The sequence below is a fragment of the Schistocerca nitens genome, chromosome 9 (genome assembly GCF_023898315.1).
Source record: "Schistocerca nitens isolate TAMUIC-IGC-003100 chromosome 9, iqSchNite1.1, whole genome shotgun sequence".
NCBI lineage: Eukaryota > Metazoa > Arthropoda > Insecta > Orthoptera > Acrididae > Schistocerca > Schistocerca nitens.
In genome coordinates, this window is record NC_064622.1 from 469161462 (window position 1) to 469183576 (window position 22115).

The 22115-nt window shown below is 66.8% G+C and overlaps 7 protein-coding genes across 7 annotated transcripts; all 7 read left to right on the forward strand.

The window, feature by feature from the left end:
• Positions 1-835: 835 nt before the first annotated feature.
• On the forward strand, positions 836-3178 carry LOC126204349 (nascent polypeptide-associated complex subunit alpha, muscle-specific form-like). The gene has a single exon (XM_049938725.1). It carries the CDS (start codon positions 836-838, stop codon positions 3176-3178), a length of 2343 nt encoding a protein of 780 aa, XP_049794682.1.
• A 48-nt stretch (positions 3179-3226) lies between these two features.
• LOC126204350 (nascent polypeptide-associated complex subunit alpha, muscle-specific form-like) lies at positions 3227-6148 on the forward strand. Its single transcript, XM_049938726.1, has one exon. The coding sequence runs from the start codon at positions 3227-3229 to the stop codon at positions 6146-6148; it is 2922 nt and encodes a 973-aa protein (XP_049794683.1).
• A 2165-nt stretch (positions 6149-8313) lies between these two features.
• LOC126204351 (uncharacterized) lies at positions 8314-9018 on the forward strand. The gene has a single exon (XM_049938727.1). It carries the CDS (start codon positions 8314-8316, stop codon positions 9016-9018), a length of 705 nt encoding a protein of 234 aa, XP_049794684.1.
• Positions 9019-9163: 145 nt separating this feature from the next.
• LOC126204352 (basic salivary proline-rich protein 4-like) lies at positions 9164-10231 on the forward strand. The gene has a single exon (XM_049938728.1). It carries the CDS (start codon positions 9164-9166, stop codon positions 10229-10231), a length of 1068 nt encoding a protein of 355 aa, XP_049794685.1.
• Positions 10232-10252: 21 nt separating this feature from the next.
• On the forward strand, positions 10253-13966 carry LOC126204353 (nascent polypeptide-associated complex subunit alpha, muscle-specific form-like). The gene has a single exon (XM_049938729.1). It carries the CDS (start codon positions 10253-10255, stop codon positions 13964-13966), a length of 3714 nt encoding a protein of 1237 aa, XP_049794686.1.
• Positions 13967-14111: 145 nt separating this feature from the next.
• Positions 14112-15179, forward strand: LOC126204354 (basic salivary proline-rich protein 4-like). Its single transcript, XM_049938730.1, has one exon. The coding sequence runs from the start codon at positions 14112-14114 to the stop codon at positions 15177-15179; it is 1068 nt and encodes a 355-aa protein (XP_049794687.1).
• Positions 15180-15496: 317 nt separating this feature from the next.
• Positions 15497-21784, forward strand: LOC126204356 (proline-rich protein 36-like). The gene has a single exon (XM_049938731.1). The coding sequence runs from the start codon at positions 15497-15499 to the stop codon at positions 21782-21784; it is 6288 nt and encodes a 2095-aa protein (XP_049794688.1).
• Positions 21785-22115: the final 331 nt, after the last annotated feature.

A 22115-nucleotide genomic window follows, 5' to 3' on the forward strand; every position in this document is an offset into this window, starting at 1 on the left:
TGTAGCCTACATGTGGATGTGGTGAAGGTCGAAACCTCCGCTGTCAAAGATCTTTTATCTCAACCTGCAAAGGGGTATGCCCACCTGGCAGGCCGTGCGGTCAAATGCGCTGCTTCCCGTGTGGGAAGCTTGCCGGTCCCGGCATGAAGCCACCCGGTGGATTAGTGTCGATATCTAGTGTGCCGGCCAGCCTGTGGATGGTTTTTCCATCTGCCTCGGCGAATGCGGACTAGTTCCCCTTATTCCGCCTCAGTTACACTATGTCGGCGATTGATGCACAAACACTGTCTCCACATACCCGTACACCATAATTACTCTAACAAGCAAACATTTGGGGTTACACTCATCTGGTATGAGACATTTCCGGGGTGGTCCACAGGGGGCTGAATCGCACAATAACCCTGAGTTCGGTGTGGAGCAGCGGTGGGGTGGGTGGACTGCTGTGCTCTCTTGTTGGGATGTGTACCACTGAGTGCTATATCGCACAAAGCCCCTACGTCGTTTCTAGATCATCGGTTCAATATAGAATACACGCAACAGTGTGTACCATTGCAATTCCTCTCGTATGTCCACATAACCTTCCTTGCTCCTCAACCTCGGGGGACTATTTCCTGTAGGCGTGATTCAAGAGTAGTGTTGGCCACTTACCATGGGGTAGAGCTCCCACATGGAGAAGATGACGTCGTTGATGATGCGGTAGAGCTCCTTGTGCAGGAGGGTGAGCGGCAGCAGCAGGCAGAAGATGAACAGGAATCCGGCGCAGATGCTGCCGTAGCACAGCGCCACGAAGCACAGGCCGCGGCAGAGGCGCGCCGCCACCTGCCCAGCCGCCCACATGCAGTGCATGCTGTGCCGGGGCCGCGCCACAGCGCCTCAGCCTCAGGGGAAACATGTCTCCTGTAGGACACCCCCAAACATCACCGCCTACCCAGCCGCCCACACTCCCTGCATGCCGGGACGCGCCGCAGCGCCTCAGCCTCAGGGGGAACGTGTCTCCTGTGGGACACCACCAAACATCACCGCCTGCCCAGCTGCCCACACTGCATGCATGCCGGGCCGCACCGCAGCGCTCCAGCCTCAGGAGGAACGTGTCTCCTGTGGGACACCACCAAACATCATTGCCTGCCCAGCCACCCACACTCCCACAATGTCGGGCTGCGCCACAGTGCCTCAGCCTCAGGGGGAACGTGTCTCCTGTGGGACACCCCCAAACATCACGGCCTACCCAGCCGCCCACACTCCCTGCATGCCGGGCCGCGCCACAGCGCCTCAGCCTCAGGGGAAACATGTCTCCTGTAGGACACCCCCAAACATCACCGCCTACCCAGCCGCCCACACTCCCTGCATGCCGGGCCGCCCCGCAGCGTCTCAGCCACAGGGGGAACGTGTCTCCTGTGGGACACCACCAAACATCATTGCCTGCCCAGCCACCCACACTCTCTGCATGCCGGGCCGCGCCGCAGCGCCTCAGCCTCAGGGGGAACGTGTCTCCTGTAGGACACCCCCAAACATCACCGCCTACCCAGCCGCCCACACTCCCTGGATGCCGGGCCGCGCCACAGCGCCTCAGCCTCAGGGGAAACATGTCTCCTGTAGGACACCCCCAAATATCACCGCCTACCCAGCCGCCCACACTCCCTGCATGCCGGGCCGCGCCGCAGCGCCTCTGCCTCAGGGGGAACGTGTCTCCTGTGGGACACCACCAAACATCACCGCCTACCCAGCTGCCCACACTGCCTGCATGCCGGGCCGCGCCGCAGCGCCTCAGCCTCAGGGGGAACGTATCTCCTGTGGGACACCCCCAAACATCACCGCCTACCCAGCCGCCCACACTCCCTGCATGCCGGGCCGCGCCACAGCGCCTCAGCGTCAGGGGAAACATGTCTCCTGTAGGACACCCCCAAACATCACCGTCTACCCAGCCGCCCACACTCCCTGCATGCCGAGCCGCGCCGCAGCGCTCCAGCCTCTGGGGGAACGTGTCTCCTGTGGGACACCACCAAACATCACCGCCTACCCAGCCGCCAACACTCCCTGCATGCCGGGCCGCGCCGCAGTGCCTCAGCCTCAGGGGGAACGTGTGTCCTGTGGGACACCCCCAAACATCACCGCCTACCCAGCCGCCCACACTCTCTGCATGCCGGCCCGCGCCACAGTGCCTCAGCCTCAGGGGAAACATGTCTCCTGTAGGACACCCCCAAACATCACCGCCTACCCAGCCGCCCACACTGCCTGCATGCCGGGCCGCGCCGCACCGCCTCAGCCTCAGGGGGAACGTGTCTCCTGTGGGACACCACCAAACATCACCGCCTTCCCAGCTGCCCACACTGCCTGCATGCCGGGCCGCACCGCAGCGCTCCAGCCTCAGGGGGAACGTGTCTCCTGTGGGACACCACCAAACATCACCGCCTGCCCAGCTGCCCACACTGCCTGCATGCCGGGCCGCACCGCAGCGCTCCAGCCTCAGGAGGAATGTGTCTCCTGTGGGACACCACCAAACATCATTGCCTGCCCAGCCACCCACACTCCCTACATGTCGGGCTGCGCCACAGCGCCCCAGCCTCAGGGGGAACGTGTCTCCTGTGGGACACCCCCAAACATCACCGCCTACCCAGCCGCCCACACTCCCTGCATGCCGGGCCGCGCCACAGCGCCTCAGCCTCAGGGGAAACGTGTCTCCTGTGGGACACCACCAAACATCATTGCCTGCCCAGCCACCCACACTCCCTGCATGCCGGGCCGCGCCACAGCGTCTCAGCCTCAGGGGGAACGTGTCTCCTGTGGGACACCACCAAACATCATTGCCTGCCCAGCCACCCACACTCCCTGCATGCCGGGCCGCGCCGCAGCGCCTCAGCCTCAGGGGGAACGTGTCCCCTGTAGGACACCCCCAAACATCACCGCCTACCCAGCTGCCCACACTCCCTGCATGCCGGGCCGCGCCACAGCGCCTCAGCCTCAGGGGAAATATGTCTCCTGTAGGACACCCCCAAACATCACCACCTACCCAGCCGCCCACACTCCCTGCATGCCGGGCCACGCCGCAGCGCCTCAGCCTCAGGGGGAACGTGTCTCCTGTGGGACACCACCAAACATCACCGCCTGCCCAGCTGCCCACACTGCCTGCATGCCGGGCCGCACCGCTGCGCCTCAGCCTCAGGGGGAACGTGTCTCCTGAGGGACACCCCCAAACATCACCGCCTACCCAGCCGCCCACACTCCCTGCATGCCGGGCCGCGCCACAGCGCCTCAGCATCAGGGGAAACATGTCTCCTGTAGGACACCCCTAAACATCACCGCCTACCCAGCCGCCCACACTCCCTGCATGCCGAGCCGCGCCGCAGCGCTCCAGCCTCAGGGGGAACGTGTCTCCTGTGGGACACCACCAAACATCACCGCCTACCCAGCCGCCCACACTCCCTGCATGCCGGGCCGCGCCGCAGCGCCTCAGCCTCAGGGGGATCGTGTCTCCTGTAGGACACCCCCAAACATCACCGCCTACCCAGCCGCCCACACTCCCTGCATGCCGGGCCGCGCCGCAGCGCCTCAGCCTCAGGGGGAACGTGTCTCCTGTGGGACACCACCAAACATCACCGCCTGCCCAGCTGCACACACTGCCTGCATGCCGGGCCGCACCGCAGCGCTCCAGCCTCAGGGGGAACGTGTCTCCTGTGGGACACCACCAAACATCACCGCCTGCCCAGCTGCCCACACTGCCAGCATGCCGGGCCGCACCGCAGCGCTCCAGCCTCAGGAGGAATGTGTCTCCTGTGGGACACCGCCAAACATCATTGCCTGCCCAGCCACCCACACTCCCTACATGTCGGGCTGCGCCACAGCGCCTCAGCCTCAGGGGGAACGTGTCTCCTGTGGGACACCACCAAACATCATTGCCTGCCCAGCCACCCACACTCCCTGCATGCCGGGCCGCGCCGCAGTGCCTCAGCCTCAGGGGGAACGTGTCTCCTGTAGGACACCCCCAAACATCACCGCCTACCCAGCCGCCCACACTCCCTGCAAGCCGGGCCGCGCCACAGCGCCTCAGCCTCAGGGGAAACATGTCTCCTGTAGGACACCCCCAAACATCACCGCCTACCCAGCCGCCCACACTCCCTGCATGCCGGGCCGCGCCGCAGCGCCTCAGCCTCAGGGGGAACGTGTCTCCTGTGGGACACCACCAAACATCACCGCCTGCCCAGCTGCCCACACTGCCTGCATGCCGGGCCGCACCGCAGCGCTCCAGCCTCAGGGGGAACGTGTCTCCTGTGGGACACCACCAAACATCACCGCCTGCCCAGCTGCCCACACTGCCTGCATGCCTGGCCGCACCGCAGAGCTCCAGCCTCAGGAGGAACGTGTCTCCTGTGGGACACCACCAAACATCACCACCTACCCAGCTGCCCACACTGCCTGCATGCCGGGCCGCGCCGCAGCGCCTCAGCCTCAGGGGGAACGTGTCTCCAGTGGGACACCCCCAAACATCACCGCCTACCCAGCCGCCCACACTCCCTGCATGCCGGGCCGTGCCACAGCGCCTCAGCCTCAGGGGAAACATGTCTCCTGTAGGACACCCCCAAACATCACCGCCTACCCAGCCGCCCACACTCCCTGCATGCCGGGCCGCGCCGCAGCGCTCCAGCCTCAGGGGGAACGTGTCTCCTGTGGGACACCACCAAACATCACCGCCTACGCAGCCGCCCACACTCCCTGCATGCCGTGCCGCGCCGCAGCGCCTCAGCCTCAGGGGGAACGTGTCTCCTGTGGGACACCACCAAACATCACCGCCTACCCAGCCGCCAACACTCCCTGCATGCCGGGCCGCGCCGCAGTGCCTCAGCCTCAGGGGGAACGTGTGTCCTGTGGGACACCCCCAAACATCACCGCCTACCCAGCCGCCCACACTCCCTGCATGCCGGCCCGCGCCACAGCGCCTCAGCCTCAGGGGAAACATGTCTCCTGTAGGACACCCCCAAACATCACCGCCTACCCAGCCGCCCACACTGCCTGCATGCCGGGCCGCGCCGCACCGCCTCAGCCTCAGGGGGAACGTGTCTCCTGTGGGACACCACCAAACATCACCGCCTGCCCAGCTGCCCACACTGCCTGCATGCCGGGCCGCACCGCAGCGCTCCAGCCTCAGGGGGAACGTGTCTCCTGTGGGACACCACCAAACATCACCGCCTGCCTAGCTGCCCACACTGCCTGCATGCCGGGCCGCACCGCCGTGCTCCAGCCTCAGGAGGAATGTGTCTCCTGTGGGACACCACCAAACATCATTGCCTGCCCAGCCACCCACACTCCCTACATGTCGGGCTGCGCCACAGCGCCTCAGCCTCAGGGGGAACGTGTCTCCTGTGGGACACCCCCAAACATCAACGCCTACCCAGCCGCCCACACTCCCTGCATGCCGGGCCGCGCCGCAGCGCCTCAGCCTCAGGGGGATCGTGTCTCCTGTAGGACACCCCCAAACATCACCGCCTACCCAGCCGCCCACACTCCATGCATGCCGGGCCGCGCCGCAGCGCCTCAGCCTCAGGGGGAACGTGTCTCCTGTGGGACACCACCAAACATCACCGCCTGCCCAGCTGCCCACACTGCCTGCATGCCGGGCCGCACCACAGCGCTCCAGCCTCAGGGGGAACGTGTCTCCTGTGGGACACCACCAAACATCACCGCCTGCCCAGCTGCCCACACTGCCTGCATGCCGGGCCGCACCGCAGCGCTCCAGCCTCAGGAGGAATGTGTCTCCTTTGGGACACTGCCAAACATCATTGCCTGCCCAGCCACCCACACTCCCTACATGTCGGGCTGCGCCACAGCGCCTAGCCTCAGGGGGAACGTGTCTCCTGTGGGACACCACCAAACATCATTGCCTGCCCAGCCACCCACACTCCCTGCATGCCGGGCCGCGCTGCAGTGCCTCAGCCTCAGGGGGAACGTGTCTCCTGTAGGACACCCCCAAACATCACCGCCTACCCAGCCGCCCACACTCCCTGCAAGCCGGCCGCGCCACAGCGCCTCAGCCTCAGGGGAAACATGTCTCCTGTGGGACACCACCAAACATCACCGCCTTCCCAGCCGCCCACACTCCCTGCATGCCGGGCCGCGCCGCAGCGCCTCAGCCTCAGGGGGATCGTGTCTCCTGTAGGACACCCCCAAACATCACCGCCTACCCAGCCGCCCACACTCCCTGCATGCCGGGCCGCGCCGCAGCGCCTCAGCCTCAGGGGGATCGTGTCTCCTGTGGGACACCACCAAACATCACCGCCTGCCCAGCTGCACACACTGCCTGCATGCCGGGCCGCACCGCAGCGCTCCAGCCTCAGGGGGAACGTGTCTCCTGTGGGACACCACCAAAGATCATTGCCTGCCCAGCCACCCACACTCCCTGCATGCCGGGCCGCGCCGCAGTGCCTCAGCCTCAGGGGGAACGTGTCTCCTGTAGGACACCCCCAAACATCACCGCCTACCCAGCCGCCCACACTCCCTGCATGCCGGGCCGCGCCACAGCGCCTCAGCCTCAGGGGAAACATGTCTCCTGTAGGACACCCCCAAACATCACCGCCTACCCAGCCGCCCACACTCCCTGCATGCCGGGCCGCGCCGCAGCGCCTCAGCCTCAGGGGGAACGTGTCTCCTGTGGGACACCACCAAACATCACCGCATGCCCAGCTGCCCACACTGCCTGCATGCCGGGCCGCACCGCAGCGCTCCAGCCTCAGGGGGAACGTGTCTCCTGTTGGACACCACCAAACATCACCGCCTGCCCAGCTGCCCACACTGCCTGCATGCCTGGCCGCACCGCAGAGCTCCAGCCTCAGGAGGAACGTGTCTCCTGTGGGACACCACCATACATCACCACGTACCCAGCTGCCCACACTGCCTGCATGCCGGGCCGCGCCGCAGCGCCTCAGCCTCAGGGGGAACGTGTCTCCAGTGGGACACCCCCAAACATCACCGCCTACCCAGCCGCCCACACTCCCTGCATGCCGGGCCGTGCCACAGCGCCTCAGCCTCAGGGGAAACATGTCTCCTGTAGGACACCCCCAAACATCACCGCCTACCCAGCCGCCCACACTCCCTGCATGCCGTGCCGCGCCGCAGCGCCTCAGCCTCAGGGGGAACGTGTCTCCTGTGGGACACCACCAAACATCACCGCCTACCCAGCCGCCAACACTCCCTGCATGCCGGGCCGCGCCGCAGTGCCTCAGCCTCAGGGGGAACGTGTGTCCCGTGGGACACCCCCAAACATCACCGCCTACCCAGCCGCCCACACTCCCTGCATGCCGGCCCGCGCCACAGCGCCTCAGCCTCAGGGGAAACATGTCTCCTGTAGGACACCCCCAAACATCACCGCCTACCCAGCCGCCCACACTGCCTGCATGCCGGGCCGCGCCACACCGCCTCAGCCTCAGGGGGAACGTGTCTCCTGTGGGACACCACCAAACATCACCGCCTGCCCAGCTGCCCACACTGCCTGCATGCCGGGCCGCACCGCAGTGCTCCAGCCTCAGGAGGAATGTGTCTCCTGTGGGACACCTCCAAACATCATTGCCTGCCCAGCCACCCACACTCCCTACATTACGGGCTGCGCCACAGCGCCTCAGCCTCAGGGGGAACGTGTCTCCTGTGGGACACCCCCAAACATCACCGCCTACCCAGCCGCCCACACTCCCTGCATGCCGGGCCGCGCCACAGCGCCTCAGCCTCAGGGGAAACGTGTCTCCTGTGGGACACCACCAAACATCATTGCCTGCCCAGCCACCCACACTCCCTCCATGCCGGGCCGCGCCACAGCGTCTCAGCCTCAGGGGGAACGTGTCTCCTGTGGGACACCACCAAACATCATTGCCTGCCCAGCCACCCACACTCCCTGCATGCCGGGCCGCGCCGCAGCGCCTCAGCCTCAGGGGGAACGTGTCCCCTGTAGGACACCCCCAAACATCACCGCCTACCCAGCTGCCCACACTCCCTGCATGCCGGGCCGCGCCACAGCGCCTCAGCCTCAGGGGAAATATTTCTCCTGTAGGACACCCCCAAACATCACCACCTACCCAGCCGCCCACACTCCCTGCATGCCGGGCCGCGCCGCAGCGCCTCAGCCTCAGGGGGAACGTGTCTCCTGTGGGACACCACCAAACATCACCGCCTGCCCAGCTGCCCACACTGCCTGCATGCCGGGCCGCACCGCAGCGCCTCAGCCTCAGGGGGAACGTGTCTCCTGAGGGACACCCCCAAACATCACCGCCTACCCAGCCGCCCACACTCCCTGCATGCCGGGCCGCGCCACAGCGCCTCAGCCTCAGGGGAAACATGTCTCCTGTAGGACACCCCCAAACATCACCGCCTACCCAGCCGCCCACACTCCCTGCATGCCGAGCCGCGCCGCAGCGCTCCAGCCTCAGGGGGAACGTGTCTCCTGTGGGACACCACCAAACATCACCGCCTACCCAGCCGCCCACACTCCCTGCATGCCGGGCCGCGCCGCAGCGCCTCAGCCTCAGGGGGATCGTGTCTCCTGTAGGACACCCCCAAACATCACCGCCTACCCAGCCGCCCACACTCCCTGCATGCCGGGCCGCGCCGCAGCGACTCAGCCTCAGGGGGAACGTGTCTCCTGTGGGACACCACCAAACATCACCGCCTGCCCAGCTGCCCACACTGCCTGCATGCCGGGCCGCACCGCAGCGCTCCAGCCTCAGGGGGAACGTGTCTCCTGTGGGACACCACCAAACATCACCGCCTGCCCAGCTGCCCACACTGCCTGCATGCCGGGCCGCACCGCAGCGCTCCAGCCTCAGGAGGAATGTGTCTCCTTTGGGACACCGCCAAACATCATTGCCTGCCCAGCCACCCACACTCCCTACATGTCGGGCTGCGCCACAGCGCCTCAGCCTCAGGGGGAACATGTCTCCTGTGGGACACCACCAAACATCATTGCCTGCCCAGCCACCCACACTCCCTGCATGCCGGGCCGCGCCGCAGTGCCTCAGCCTCAGGGTAACGTGTCTCCTGTAGGACACCCCCAAACATCACCGCCTACCCAGCCGCCCACACTCCCTGCAAGCCGGGCCGCGCCACAGCGCCTCAGCCTCAGGGGAAACATGTCTCCTGTAGGACACCCCCAAACATCACCGCCTACCCAGACGCCCACACTCCCTGCATGCCGGGCCGCGCCGCAGCGCCTCAGCCTCAGGGGGAACGTGTCTCCTGTGGGACACCACCAAACATCACCGCCTGCCCAGCTGCCCACACTGCCTGCATGCCGGGCCGCACCGCAGCGCTCCAGCCTCAGGGGGAACGTGTCTCCTGTGGGACACCACCAAACATCACCGCCTGCCCAGCTGCCCACACTGCCTGCATGCCTGGCCGCACCGCAGAGCTCCAGCCTCAGGAGGAACGTGTCTCCTGTGGGACACCACCAAACATCACCGCCTGCCCAGCTGCCCACACTGCCTGCATGCCGGGCCGCGCCGCAGCGCCTCAGCCTCAGGGGGAACGTGTCTCCAGTGGGACACCCCCAAACATCACCGCCTACCCAGCCGCCCACACTCCCTGCATGCCGGGCCGCGCCACAGCGCCTCAGCCTCAGGGGAAACATGTCTCCTGTAGGACACCCCCAAACATCACCGCCTACCCAGCCACCCACACTCCCTGCATGCCGGGCCGCACCGCAGCGCTCCAGCCTCAGGGGGAACGTGTCTCCTGTGGGACACCACTAAACATCACCGCCTGCCCAGCTGCCCACACTGCCTGCATGCCGGGCCGCACCGCCGTGCTCCAGCCTCAGGAGGAATGTGTCTCCTGTGGGACACCACCAAACATCATTGCCTGCCCAGCCACCCACACTCCCTACATGTCGGGCTGCGCCACAGCGCCTCAGCCTCAGGGGGAACGTGTCTCCTGTGGGACACCCCCAAACATCACCGCCTACACAGCCGCCCACACTCCCTGCATGCCGGGCCGCGCCACAGCGCCTCAGCCTCAGGGGAAACGTGTCTCCTGTGGGACACCACCAAACATCATTGCCTGCCCAGCCACCCACACTCCCTGCATGCCGAGCCGCGCCACAGCGTCTCAGCCTCAGGGGGAACGTGTCTCCTGTGGGACACCACCAAACATCATTGCCTGCCCAGCCACCCACACTCCCTGCATGCCGGGCCACGCCGCAGCGCCTCAGCCTCAGGGGGAACGTGTCCCCTGTAGGACACCCCCAAACATAACCGCCTAACCAGCTGCCCACACTCCCTGCATGCCGGGCCGCGCCACAGCGCCTCAGCCTCAGTGGAAATATGTCTCCTGTAGGACACCCCCAAACATCACCACCTACCCAGCCGCCCACACTCCCTGCATGCCGGGCCGCGCCGCAGCGCCTCAGCCTCAGGGGGAACGTGTCTCCTGTGGGACACCACCAAACATCACCGCCTCCCCAGCTGCCCACACTGCCTGCATGCCGGGCCGCACCGCAGCGCCTCAGCCTCGGGGGAACGTGTCTCCTGAGGGACACCCCCAAACATCACCGCCTACCCAGCCGCCCACACTCCCTGCATGCCGGGCCGCGACACAGCGCCTCAGCCTCAGGGGAAACATGTCTCCTGTAGGACACCCCCAAACATCACCGCCTACCCAGCCGCCCACACTCCCTGCATGCCGAGCCGCGCCGCAGCGCTCCAGCCTCAGGGGGAACGTGTCTCCTGTGGGACACCACCAAACATCACCGCCTACCCAGCCGCCCACACTCCCTGCATGCCGGGCCGCGCCGCAGCGCCTCAGCCTCAGGGGGATCGTGTCTCCTGTAGGACACCCCCAAACATCACCGCCTACCCAGCCGCCCACACTCCCTGCATGCCGGGCCGCGCCGCAGCGCCTCAGCCTCAGGGGGAACGTGTCTCCTGTGGGACACCACCAAACATCACCGCCTGCCCAGCTGCCCACACTGCCTGCATGCCGGGCCGCACCGCAGCGCTCCAGCCTCAGGGGGAACGTGTCTCCTGTGGGACACCACCAAACATCACCGCCTGCCCAGCTGCCCACACTGCCTGCATGCCGGGCCGCACCGCAGCGCTCCAGCCTCAGGAGGAATGTGTCTCCTTTGGGACACCGCCAAACATCATTGCCTGCCCAGCCACCCACACTCCCTACATGTCGGGCTGCGCCACAGCGCCTCAGCCTCAGGGGGAACGTGTCTCCTGTGGGACACCACCAAACATCATTGCCTGCCCAGCCACCCACACTCCCTGCATGCCGGGCCGCGCTGCAGTGCCTCAGCCTCAGGGGGAACGTGTCTCCTGTAGGACACCCCCAAACATCACCGCCTACCCAGCCGCCCACACTCCCTGCAAGCCGGGCCGCGCCACAGCGCCTCAGCCTCAGGGGAAACATGTCTCCTGTAGGACACCCCCAAACATCACCGCCTACCCAGACGCCCACACTCCCTGCATGCCGGGCCGCGCCGCAGCGCCTCAGCCTCAGGGGGAACGTGTCTCCTGTGGGACACCACCAAACATCACCGCCTGCCCAGCCGCCCACACTGCCTGCATGCCGGGCCGCACCGCAGCGCTCCAGGATCAGGGGGAACGTGTCTCCTGTGGGACACCACCAAACATCACCGCCTGCACAGCTGCCCACACTGCCTGCATGCCTGGCCGCACCGCAGAGCTCCAGCCTCAGGAGGAACGTGTCTCCTGTGGGACACCACCAAACATCACCACCTACCCAGCTGCCCACACTGCCTGCATGCCGGGCCGCGCCGCAGCGCCTCAGCCTCAGGGGGAACGTGTCTCCTGTGGGACACCACCAAACATCACCGCCTGCCCAGCTGCACACACTGCCTGCATGCCGGGCCGCACCGCAGCGCTCCAGCCTCAGGGGGAACGTGTCTCCTGTGGGACACCACCAAACATCATTGCCTGCCCAGCCACCCACACTCCCTGCATGCCGGGCCGCGCCGCAGTGCCTCAGCCTCAGGGGGAACGTGTCTCCTGTAGGACACCCCCAAACATCACCGCCTACCCAGCCGCCCACACTCCCTGCATGCCGGGCCGCGCCACAGCGCCTCAGCCTCAGGGGAAACATGTCTCCTGTAGGACACCCCCAAACATCACCGCCTACCCAGCCGCCCACACTCCCTGCATGCCGGGCCGCGCCGCAGCGCCTCAGCCTCAGGGGGAACGTGTCTCCTGTGGGACACCACCAAACATCACCGCCTGCCCAGCTGCCCACACTACCTGCATGCCGGGCCGCACCGCAGCGCTCCAGCCTCAGGGGGAACGTGTCTCCTGTGGGACACCACCAAACATCACCGCCTGCCCAGCTGCCCAAACTGCCTGCATGCCTGGCCGCACCGCAGAGCTCCAGCCTCAGGAGGAACGTGTCTCCTGTGGGACACCACCATACATCACCACCTACCCAGCTGCCCACACTGCCTGCATGCCGGGCCGCGCCGCAGCGCCTCAGCCTCAGGGGGAACGTGTCTCCAGTGGGACACCCCCAAACATCACCGCCTACCCAGCCGCCCACACTCCCTGCATGCCGGGCCGTGCCACAGCGCCTCAGCCTCAGGGGAAACATGTCTCCTCTAGGACACCCCCAAACATCACCGCCTACCCAGCCGCCCACACTCCCTGCATGCCGGGCCACGCCGCAGCGCTCCAGCCTCAGGGGGAACGTGTCTCCTGTGGGACACCACCAAACATCACCGCCTACCCAGCCGCCCACACTCCCTGCATGCCGTGCCGCGCCGCAGCGCCTCAGCCTCAGGGGGAACGTGTCTCCTGTGGGACACAACCAGACATCACCGCCTACCCAGCCGCCAACACTCCCTGCATGCCGGGCCGCGCCGCAGCGCCTCAGCCTCAGGGGGAACGTGTGTCCTGTGGGACACCCCCAAACATCACCGCCTACCCAGCCGCCCACACTCCCTGCATGTCGGCCCGCGCCACAGCGCCTCAGCCTCAGGGGAAACATTTCTCCTGTAGGACACCCCCAAACATCACCACCTACCCAGCCGCCCACACTCCCTGCATGCCGGGCCGCGCCGCAGCGCCTCAGCCTCAGGGGGAACGTGTCTCCTGTGGGACACCACCAAACATCACCGCCTGCCCAGCTGCCCACACTGCCTGCATGCCGGGCCGCACCGCAGCGCCTCAGCCTCAGGGGGAACGTGTCTCCTGAGGGACACCCCCAAACATCACCGCCTACCCAGCCGCCCACACTCCCTGCATGCCGGGCCGCGCCACAGCGCCTCAGCCTCAGGGGAAACATGTCTCATGTAGGACACCCCCAAACATCACCGCCTACCCAGCCGCCCACACTCCCTGCATGCCGAGCCGCGCCGCAGCGCTCCAGCCTCAGGGGGAACGTGTCTCCTGTGGGACACCACCAAACATCACCGCCTACCCAGCCGCCCACACTCCCTGCATGCCGGGCCGCGCCGCAGCGCCTCAGCCTCAGGGGGATCGTGTCTCCTGTAGGACACCCCCAAACATCACCGCCTACCCAGCCGCCCACACTCCCTGCATGCCGGGCCGCGCCGCAACGACTCAGCCTCAGGGGGAACGTGTCTCCTGTGGGACACCACCAAACATCACCGCCTGCCCAGCTGCCCACACTGCCTGCATGCCGGGCCGCACCGCAGCGCTCCAGCCTCAGGGGGAACGTGTCTCCTGTGGGACACCACCAAACATCACCGCCTGCCCAGCTGCCCACACTGCCTGCATGCCGGGCCGCACCGCAGCGCTCCAGCCTCAGGAGGAATGTGTCTCCTTTGGGACACCGCCAAACATCATTGCCTGCCCAGCCACCCACACTCCCTACATGTCGGGCTGCGCCACAGCGCCTCAGCCTCAGGGGGAACATGTCTCCTGTGGGACACCACCAAACATCATTGCCTGCCCAGCCACCCACACTCCCTGCATGCCGGGCCGCGCCGCAGTGCCTCAGCCTCAGGGTAACGTGTCTCCTGTAGGACACCCCCAAACATCACCGCCTACCCAGCCGCCCACACTCCCTGCAAGCCGGGCCGCGCCACAGCGCCTCAGCCTCAGGGGAAACATGTCTCCTGTAGGACACCCCCAAACATCACCGCCTACCCAGACGCCCACACTCCCTGCATGCCGGGCCGCGCCGCAGCGCCTCAGCCTCAGGGGGAACGTGTCTCCTGTGGGACACCACCAAACATCACCGCCTGCCCAGCTGCCCACACTGCCTGCATGCCGGGCCGCACCGCAGCGCTCCAGCCTCAGGGGGAACGTGTCTCCTGTGGGACACCACCAAACATCACCGCCTGCCCAGCTGCCCACACTGCCTGCATGCCTGGCCGCACCGCAGAGCTCCAGCCTCAGGAGGAACGTGTCTCCTGTGGGACACCACCAAACATCACCGCCTGCCCAGCTGCCCACACTGCCTGCATGCCGGGCCGCGCCGCAGCGCCTCAGCCTCAGGGGGAACGTGTCTCCAGTGGGACACCCCCAAACATCACCGCCTACCCAGCCGCCCACACTCCCTGCATGCCGGGCCGCGCCACAGCGCCTCAGCCTCAGGGGAAACATGTCTCCTGTAGGACACCCCCAAACATCACCGCCTACCCAGCCGCCCACACTCCCTGCATGCCGGGCCGCACCGCAGCGCTCCAGCCTCAGGGGGAACGTGTCTCCTGTGGGACACCACTAAACATCACCGCCTGCCCAGCTGCCCACACTGCCTGCATGCCGGGCCGCACCGCCGTGCTCCAGCCTCAGGAGGAATGTGTCTCCTGTGGGACACCACCAAACATCATTGCCTGCCCAGCCACCCACACTCCCTACATGTCGGGCTGCGCCACAGCGCCTCAGCCTCAGGGGGAACGTGTCTCCTGTGGGACACCCCCAAACATCACCGCCTACACAGCCGCCCACACTCCCTGCATGCCGGGCCGCGCCACAGCGCCTCAGCCTCAGGGGAAACGTGTCTCCTGTGGGACACCACCAAACATCATTGCCTGCCCAGCCACCCACACTCCCTGCATGCCGAGCCGCGCCACAGCGTCTCAGCCTCAGGGGGAACGTGTCTCCTGTGGGACACCACCAAACATCATTGCCTGCCCAGCCACCCACACTCCCTGCATGCCGGGCCACGCCGCAGCGCCTCAGCCTCAGGGGGAACGTGTCCCCTGTAGGACACCCCCAAACATAACCGCCTAACCAGCTGCCCACACTCCCTGCATGCCGGGCCGCGCCACAGCGCCTCAGCCTCAGTGGAAATATGTCTCCTGTAGGACACCCCCAAACATCACCACCTACCCAGCCGCCCACACTCCCTGCATGCCGGGCCGCGCCGCAGCGCCTCAGCCTCAGGGGGAACGTGTCTCCTGTGGGACACCACCAAACATCACCGCCTCCCCAGCTGCCCACACTGCCTGCATGCCGGGCCGCACCGCAGCGCCTCAGCCTCGGGGGAACGTGTCTCCTGAGGGACACCCCCAAACATCACCGCCTACCCAGCCGCCCACACTCCCTGCATGCCGGGCCGCGACACAGCGCCTCAGCCTCAGGGGAAACATGTCTCCTGTAGGACACCCCCAAACATCACCGCCTACCCAGCCGCCCACACTCCCTGCATGCCGAGCCGCGCCGCAGCGCTCCAGCCTCAGGGGGAACGTGTCTCCTGTGGGACACCACCAAACATCACCGCCTACCCAGCCGCCCACACTCCCTGCATGCCGGGCCGCGCCGCAGCGCCTCAGCCTCAGGGGGATCGTGTCTCCTGTAGGACACCCCCAAACATCACCGCCTACCCAGCCGCCCACACTCCCTGCATGCCGGGCCGCGCCGCAGCGCCTCAGCCTCAGGGGGAACGTGTCTCCTGTGGGACACCACCAAACATCACCGCCTGCCCAGCTGCCCACACTGCCTGCATGCCGGGCCGCACCGCAGCGCTCCAGCCTCAGGGGGAACGTGTCTCCTGTGGGACACCACCAAACATCACCGCCTGCCCAGCTGCCCACACTGCCTGCATGCCGGGCCGCACCGCAGCGCTCCAGCCTCAGGAGGAATGTGTCTCCTTTGGGACACCGCCAAACATCATTGCCTGCCCAGCCACCCACACTCCCTACATGTCGGGCTGCGCCACAGCGCCTCAGCCTCAGGGGGAACGTGTCTCCTGTGGGACACCACCAAACATCATTGCCTGCCCAGCCACCCACACTCCCTGCATGCCGGGCCGCGCTGCAGTGCCTCAGCCTCAGGGGGAACGTGTCTCCTGTAGGACACCCCCAAACATCACCGCCTACCCAGCCGCCCACACTCCCTGCAAGCCGGGCCGCGCCACAGCGCCTCAGCCTCAGGGGAAACATGTCTCCTGTAGGACACCCCCAAACATCACCGCCTACCCAGACGCCCACACTCCCTGCATGCCGGGCCGCGCCGCAGCGCCTCAGCCTCAGGGGGAACGTGTCTCCTGTGGGACACCACCAAACATCACCGCCTGCCCAGCCGCCCACACTGCCTGCATGCCGGGCCGCACCGCAGCGCTCCAGGATCAGGGGGAACGTGTCTCCTGTGGGACACCACCAAACATCACCGCCTGCACAGCTGCCCACACTGCCTGCATGCCTGGCCGCACCGCAGAGCTCCAGCCTCAGGAGGAACGTGTCTCCTGTGGGACACCACCAAACATCACCACCTACCCAGCTGCCCACACTGCCTGCATGCCGGGCCGCGCCGCAGCGCCTCAGCCTCAGGGGGAACGTGTCTCCTGTGGGACACCACCAAACATCACCGCCTGCCCAGCTGCACACACTGCCTGCATGCCGGGCCGCACCGCAGTGCTCCAGCCTCAGGGGGAACGTGTCTCCTGTGGGACACCACCAAACATCATTGCCTGCCCAGCCACCCACACTCCCTGCATGCCGGGCCGCGCCGCAGTGCCTCAGCCTCAGGGGGAACGTGTCTCCTGTAGGACACCCCCAAACATCACCGCCTACCCAGCCGCCCACACTCCCTGCATGCCGGGCCGCGCCGCAGCGCCTCAGCCTCAGGGGGAACGTGTCTCCTGTGGGACACCACCAAACATCACCGCCTGCCCAGCTGCCCACACTGCCTGCATGCCGGGCCGCACCGCAGCGCTCCAGCCTCAGGGGGAACGTGTCTCCTGTGGGACACCACCAAACATCACCGCCTGCCCAGCTGCCCACACTGCCTGCATGCCGGGCCGCACCGCAGCGCTCCAGCCTCAGGAGGAATGTGTCTCCTTTGGGACACCGCCAAACATCATTGCCTGCCCAGCCACCCACACTCCCTACATGTCGGGCTGCGCCACAGCGCCTCAGCCTCAGGGGGAACGTGTCTCCTGTGGGACACCACCAAACATCATTGCCTGCCCAGCCACCCACACTCGCTGCATGCCGGGCCGCGCTGCAGTGCCTCAGCCTCAGGGGGAACGTGTCTCCTGTAGGACACCCCCAAACATCACCGCCTACCCAGCCGCCCACACTCCCTGCAAGCCGGGCCGCGCCACAGCGCCTCAGCCTCAGGGGAAACATGTCTCCTGTAGGACACCCCCAAACATCACCGCCTACCCAGACGCCCACACTCCCTGCATGCCGGGCCGCGCCGCAGCGCCTCAGCCTCAGGGGGAACGTGTCTCCTGTGGGACACCACCAAACATCACCGCCTGCCCAGCCGCCCACACTGCCTGCATGCCGGGCCGCACCGCAGCGCTCCAGGATCAGGGGGAACGTGTCTCCTGTGGGACACCACCAAACATCACCGCCTGCACAGCTGCCCACACTGCCTGCATGCCTGGCCGCACCGCAGAGCTCCAGCCTCAGGAGGAACGTGTCTCCTGTGGGACACCACCAAACATCACCACCTACCCAGCTGCCCACACTGCCTGCATGCCGGGCCGCGCCGCAGCGCCTCAGCCTCAGGGGGAACGTGTCTCCTGTGGGACACCACCAAACATCACCGCCTGCCCAGCTGCACACACTGCCTGCATGCCGGGCCGCACCGCAGTGCTCCAGCCTCAGGGGGAACGTGTCTCCTGTGGGACACCACCAAACATCATTGCCTGCCCAGCCACCCACACTCCCTGCATGCCGGGCCGCGCCGCAGTGCCTCAGCCTCAGGGGGAACGTGTCTCCTGTAGGACACCCCCAAACATCACCGCCTACCCAGCCGCCCACACTCCCTGCATGCCGGGCCGCGCCACAGCGCCTCAGCCTCAGGGGAAACATGTCTCCTGTAGGACACCCCCAAACATCACCGCCTACCCAGCCGCCCACACTCCCTGCATGCCGGGCCGCGCCGCAGCGCCTCAGCCTCAGGGGGAACGTGTCTCCTGTGGGACACCACCAAACATCACCGCCTGCCCAGCTGCCCACACTACCTGCATGCCGGGCCGCACCGCAGCGCTCCAGCCTCAGGGGGAACGTGTCTCCTGTGGGACACCACCAAACATCACCGCCTGCCCAGCTGCCCAAACTGCCTGCATGCCTGGCCGCACCGCAGAGCTCCAGCCTCAGGAGGAACGTGTCTCCTGTGGGACACCACCATACATCACCATCTACCCAGCTGCCCACACTGCCTGCATGCCGGGCCGCGCCGCAGCGCCTCAGCCTCAGGGGGAACGTGTCTCCTGTGGGACACCACCAAACATCACCGCCTACCCAGCCGCCCACACTCCCTGCATGCCGGGCCGTGCCACAGCGCCTCAGCCTCAGGGGAAACATGTCTCCTCTAGGACACCCCCAAACATCACCGCCTACCCAGCCGCCCACACTCCCTGCATGCCGGGCCACGCCGCAGCGCTCCAGCCTCAGGGGGAACGTGTCTCCTGTGGGACACCACCAAACATCACCGCCTACCCAGCCGCCCACACTCCCTGCATGCCGTGCCGCGCCGCAGCGCCTCAGCCTCAGGGGGAACGTGTCTCCTGTGGGACACAACCAGACATCACCGCCTACCCAGCCGCCAACACTCCCTGCATGCCGGGCCGCGCCGCAGCGCCTCAGCCTCAGGGGGAACGTGTGTCCTGTGGGACACCCCCAAACATCACCGCCTACCCAGCCGCCCACACTCCCTGCATGCCGGCCCGCGCCACAGCGCCTCAGCCTCAGGGGAAACATGTCTCCTGTAGGACACCCCCAAACATCACCGCCTACCCAGCCGCCCACACTGCCTGCATGCCGGGCCGCGCCGCACCGCCTCAGCCTCAGGGGGAACGTGTCTCCTGTGGGACACCACCAAACATCACCGCCTGCCCAGCTGCCCACACTGCCTGCATGCCGGGCCGCACCGCAGCGCTCCAGCCTCAGGGGGAACGTGTCTCCTGTGGGACACCACCAAACATCACCGCCTGCCCAGCTGCCCACACTGCCTGCATGCCGGGCCGCACCGCAGTGCTCCAGCCTCAGGAGGAATGTGTCTCCTGTGGGACACCACCAAACATCATTGCCTGCCCAGCCACCCACACTCCCTCCATGCCGGGCCGCGCCACAGCGTCTCAGCCTCAGGGTAACGTGTCTCCTGTGGGACACCACCAAACATCATTGCCTGCCCAGCTGCCCACACTCCCTGCATGCCGGGCCGCGCCGCAGCGCCTCAGCCTCAGGGGGAACGTGTCCCCTGTAGGACACCCCCAAACATCACCGCCTACCCAGCTGCCCACACTCCCTGCATGCCGGGCCGCGCCACAGCGCCTCAGCCTCAGGGGAAATATGTCTCCTGTAGGACACCCCCAAACATCACCACCTACCCAGCCGCCCACACTCCCTGCATGCCGGGCCGCGCCGCAGCGCCTCAGCCTCAGGGGGAACGTGTCTCCTGTGGGACACCACCAAACATCACCGCCTGCCCAGCTGCCCACACTGCCTGCATGCCGGGCCGCACCGCAGCGCCTCAGCCTCAGGGGGAACGTGTCTCCTGTGGGACACCACCAAACATCACCGCCTACCCAGCCGCCAACACTCCCTGCATGCCGGGCCGCGCCGCAGTGCCTCAGCCTCAGGGGGAACGTGTGTCCCGTGGGACACCCCCAAACATCACCGCCTACCCAGCCGCCCACACTCCCTGCATGCCGGCCCGCGCCACAGCGCCTCAGCCTCAGGGGAAACATGTCTCCTGTAGGACACCCCCAAACATCACCGCCTACCCAGCCGCCCACACTGCCTGCATGCCGGGCCGCGCCGCACCGCCTCAGCCTCAGGGGGAACATGTCTCCTGTGGGACACCACCAAACATCACCGCCTGCCCAGCTGCCCACACTGCCTGCATGCCGGGCCGCACCGCAGTGCTCCAGCCTCAGGAGGAATGTGTCTCCTGTGGGACACCTCCAAACATCATTGCCTGCCCAGCCACCCACACTCCCTACATTACGGGCTGCGCCACAGCGCCTCAGCCTCAGGGGGAACGTGTCTCCTGTGGGACACCCCCAAACATCACCGCCTACCCAGCCGCCCACACTCCCTGCATGCCGGGCCGCGCCACAGCGCCTCAGCCTCAGGGGAAACGTGTCTCCTGTGGGACACCACCAAACATCATTGCCTGCCCAGCCACCCACACTCCCTCCATGCCGGGCCGCGCCACAGCGTCTCAGCCTCAGGGGGAACGTGTCTCCTGTGGGACACCACCAAACATCATTGCCTGCCCAGCCACCCACACTCCCTGCATGCCGGGCCGCGCCGCAGCGCCTCAGCCTCAGGGGGAACGTGTCCCCTGTAGGACACCCCCAAACATCACCGCCTACCCAGCTGCCCACACTCCCTGCATGCCGGGCCGCGCCACAGCGCCTCAGCCTCAGGGGAAATATTTCTCCTGTAGGACACCCCCAAACATCACCACCTACCCAGCCGCCCACACTCCCTGCATGCCGGGCCGCGCCGCAGCGCCTCAGCCTCAGGGGGAACGTGTCTCCTGTGGGACACCACCAAACATCACCGCCTGCCCAGCTGCCCACACTGCCTGCATGCCGGGCCGCACCGCAGCGCCTCAGCCTCAGGGGGAACGTGTCTCCTGAGGGACACCCCCAAACATCACCGCCTACCCAGCCGCCCACACTCCCTGCATGCCGGGCCGCGCCACAGCGCCTCAGCCTCAGGGGAAACATGTCTCCTGTAGGACACCCCCAAACATCACCGCCTACCCAGCCGCCCACACTCCCTGCATGCCGAGCCGCGCCGCAGCGCTCCAGCCTCAGGGGGAACGTGTCTCCTGTGGGACACCACCAAACATCACCGCCTACCCAGCCGCCCACACTCCCTGCATGCCGGGCCGCGCCGCAGCGCCTCAGCCTCAGGGGGATCGTGTCTCCTGTAGGACACCCCCAAACATCACCGCCTACCCAGCCACCCACACTCCCTGCATGCCGGGCCGCGCCGCAGCGACTCAGCCTCAGGGGGAACGTGTCTCCTGTGGTACACCACCAAACATCACCGCCTGCCCAGCTGCCCACACTGCCTGCATGCCGGGCCGCACCGCAGCGCTCCAGCCTCAGGGGGAACGTGTCTCCTGTGGGACACCACCAAACATCACCGCCTGCCCAGCTGCCCACACTGCCTGCATGCCGGGCCGCACCGCAGCGCTCCAGCCTCAGGAGGAATGTGTCTCCTTTGGGACACCGCCAAACATCATTGCCTGCCCAGCCACCCACACTCCCTACATGTCGGGCTGCGCCACAGCGCCTCAGCCTCAGGGGGAACATGTCTCCTGTGGGACACCACCAAACATCATTGCCTGCCCAGCCACCCACACTCCCTGCATGCCGGGCCGCGCCGCAGTGCCTCAGCCTCAGGGTAACGTGTCTCCTGTAGGACACCCCCAAACATCACCGCCTACCCAGCCGCCCACACTCCCTGCAAGCCGGGCCGCGCCACAGCGCCTCAGCCTCAGGGGAAACATGTCTCCTGTAGGACACCCCCAAACATCACCGCCTACCCAGACGCCCACACTCCCTGCATGCCGGGCCGCGCCGCAGCGCCTCAGCCTCAGGGGGAACGTGTCTCCTGTGGGACACCACCAAACATCACCGCCTGCCCAGCTGCCCACACTGCCTGCATGCCGGGCCGCACCGCAGCGCTCCAGCCTCAGGGGGAACGTGTCTCCTGTGGGACACCACCAAACATCACCGCCTGCCTAGCTGCC

What these genes read in the sequence shown, in the direction of transcription:
- LOC126204349 (XM_049938725.1), top strand. Translation starts at nt 836, where the DNA reads ATGCAGTGCATGCTGTGCCGGGGCCGCGCCACAGCGCCTCAGCCTCAG.
- LOC126204350 (XM_049938726.1), top strand. Translation starts at nt 3,227, where the DNA reads ATGCCGGGCCGCGCCACAGCGCCTCAGCATCAGGGGAAACATGTCTCC.
- LOC126204351 (XM_049938727.1), top strand. Translation starts at nt 8,314, where the DNA reads ATGTCTCCTGTAGGACACCCCCAAACATCACCGCCTACCCAGCCGCCC.
- LOC126204352 (XM_049938728.1), top strand. Translation starts at nt 9,164, where the DNA reads ATGCCGGGCCGCGCCGCAGCGCCTCAGCCTCAGGGGGAACGTGTCTCC.
- LOC126204353 (XM_049938729.1), top strand. Translation starts at nt 10,253, where the DNA reads ATGCCGGGCCGCGCCACAGCGCCTCAGCCTCAGTGGAAATATGTCTCC.
- LOC126204354 (XM_049938730.1), top strand. Translation starts at nt 14,112, where the DNA reads ATGCCGGGCCGCGCCGCAGCGCCTCAGCCTCAGGGGGAACGTGTCTCC.
- LOC126204356 (XM_049938731.1), top strand. Translation starts at nt 15,497, where the DNA reads ATGCCGGGCCGCGACACAGCGCCTCAGCCTCAGGGGAAACATGTCTCC.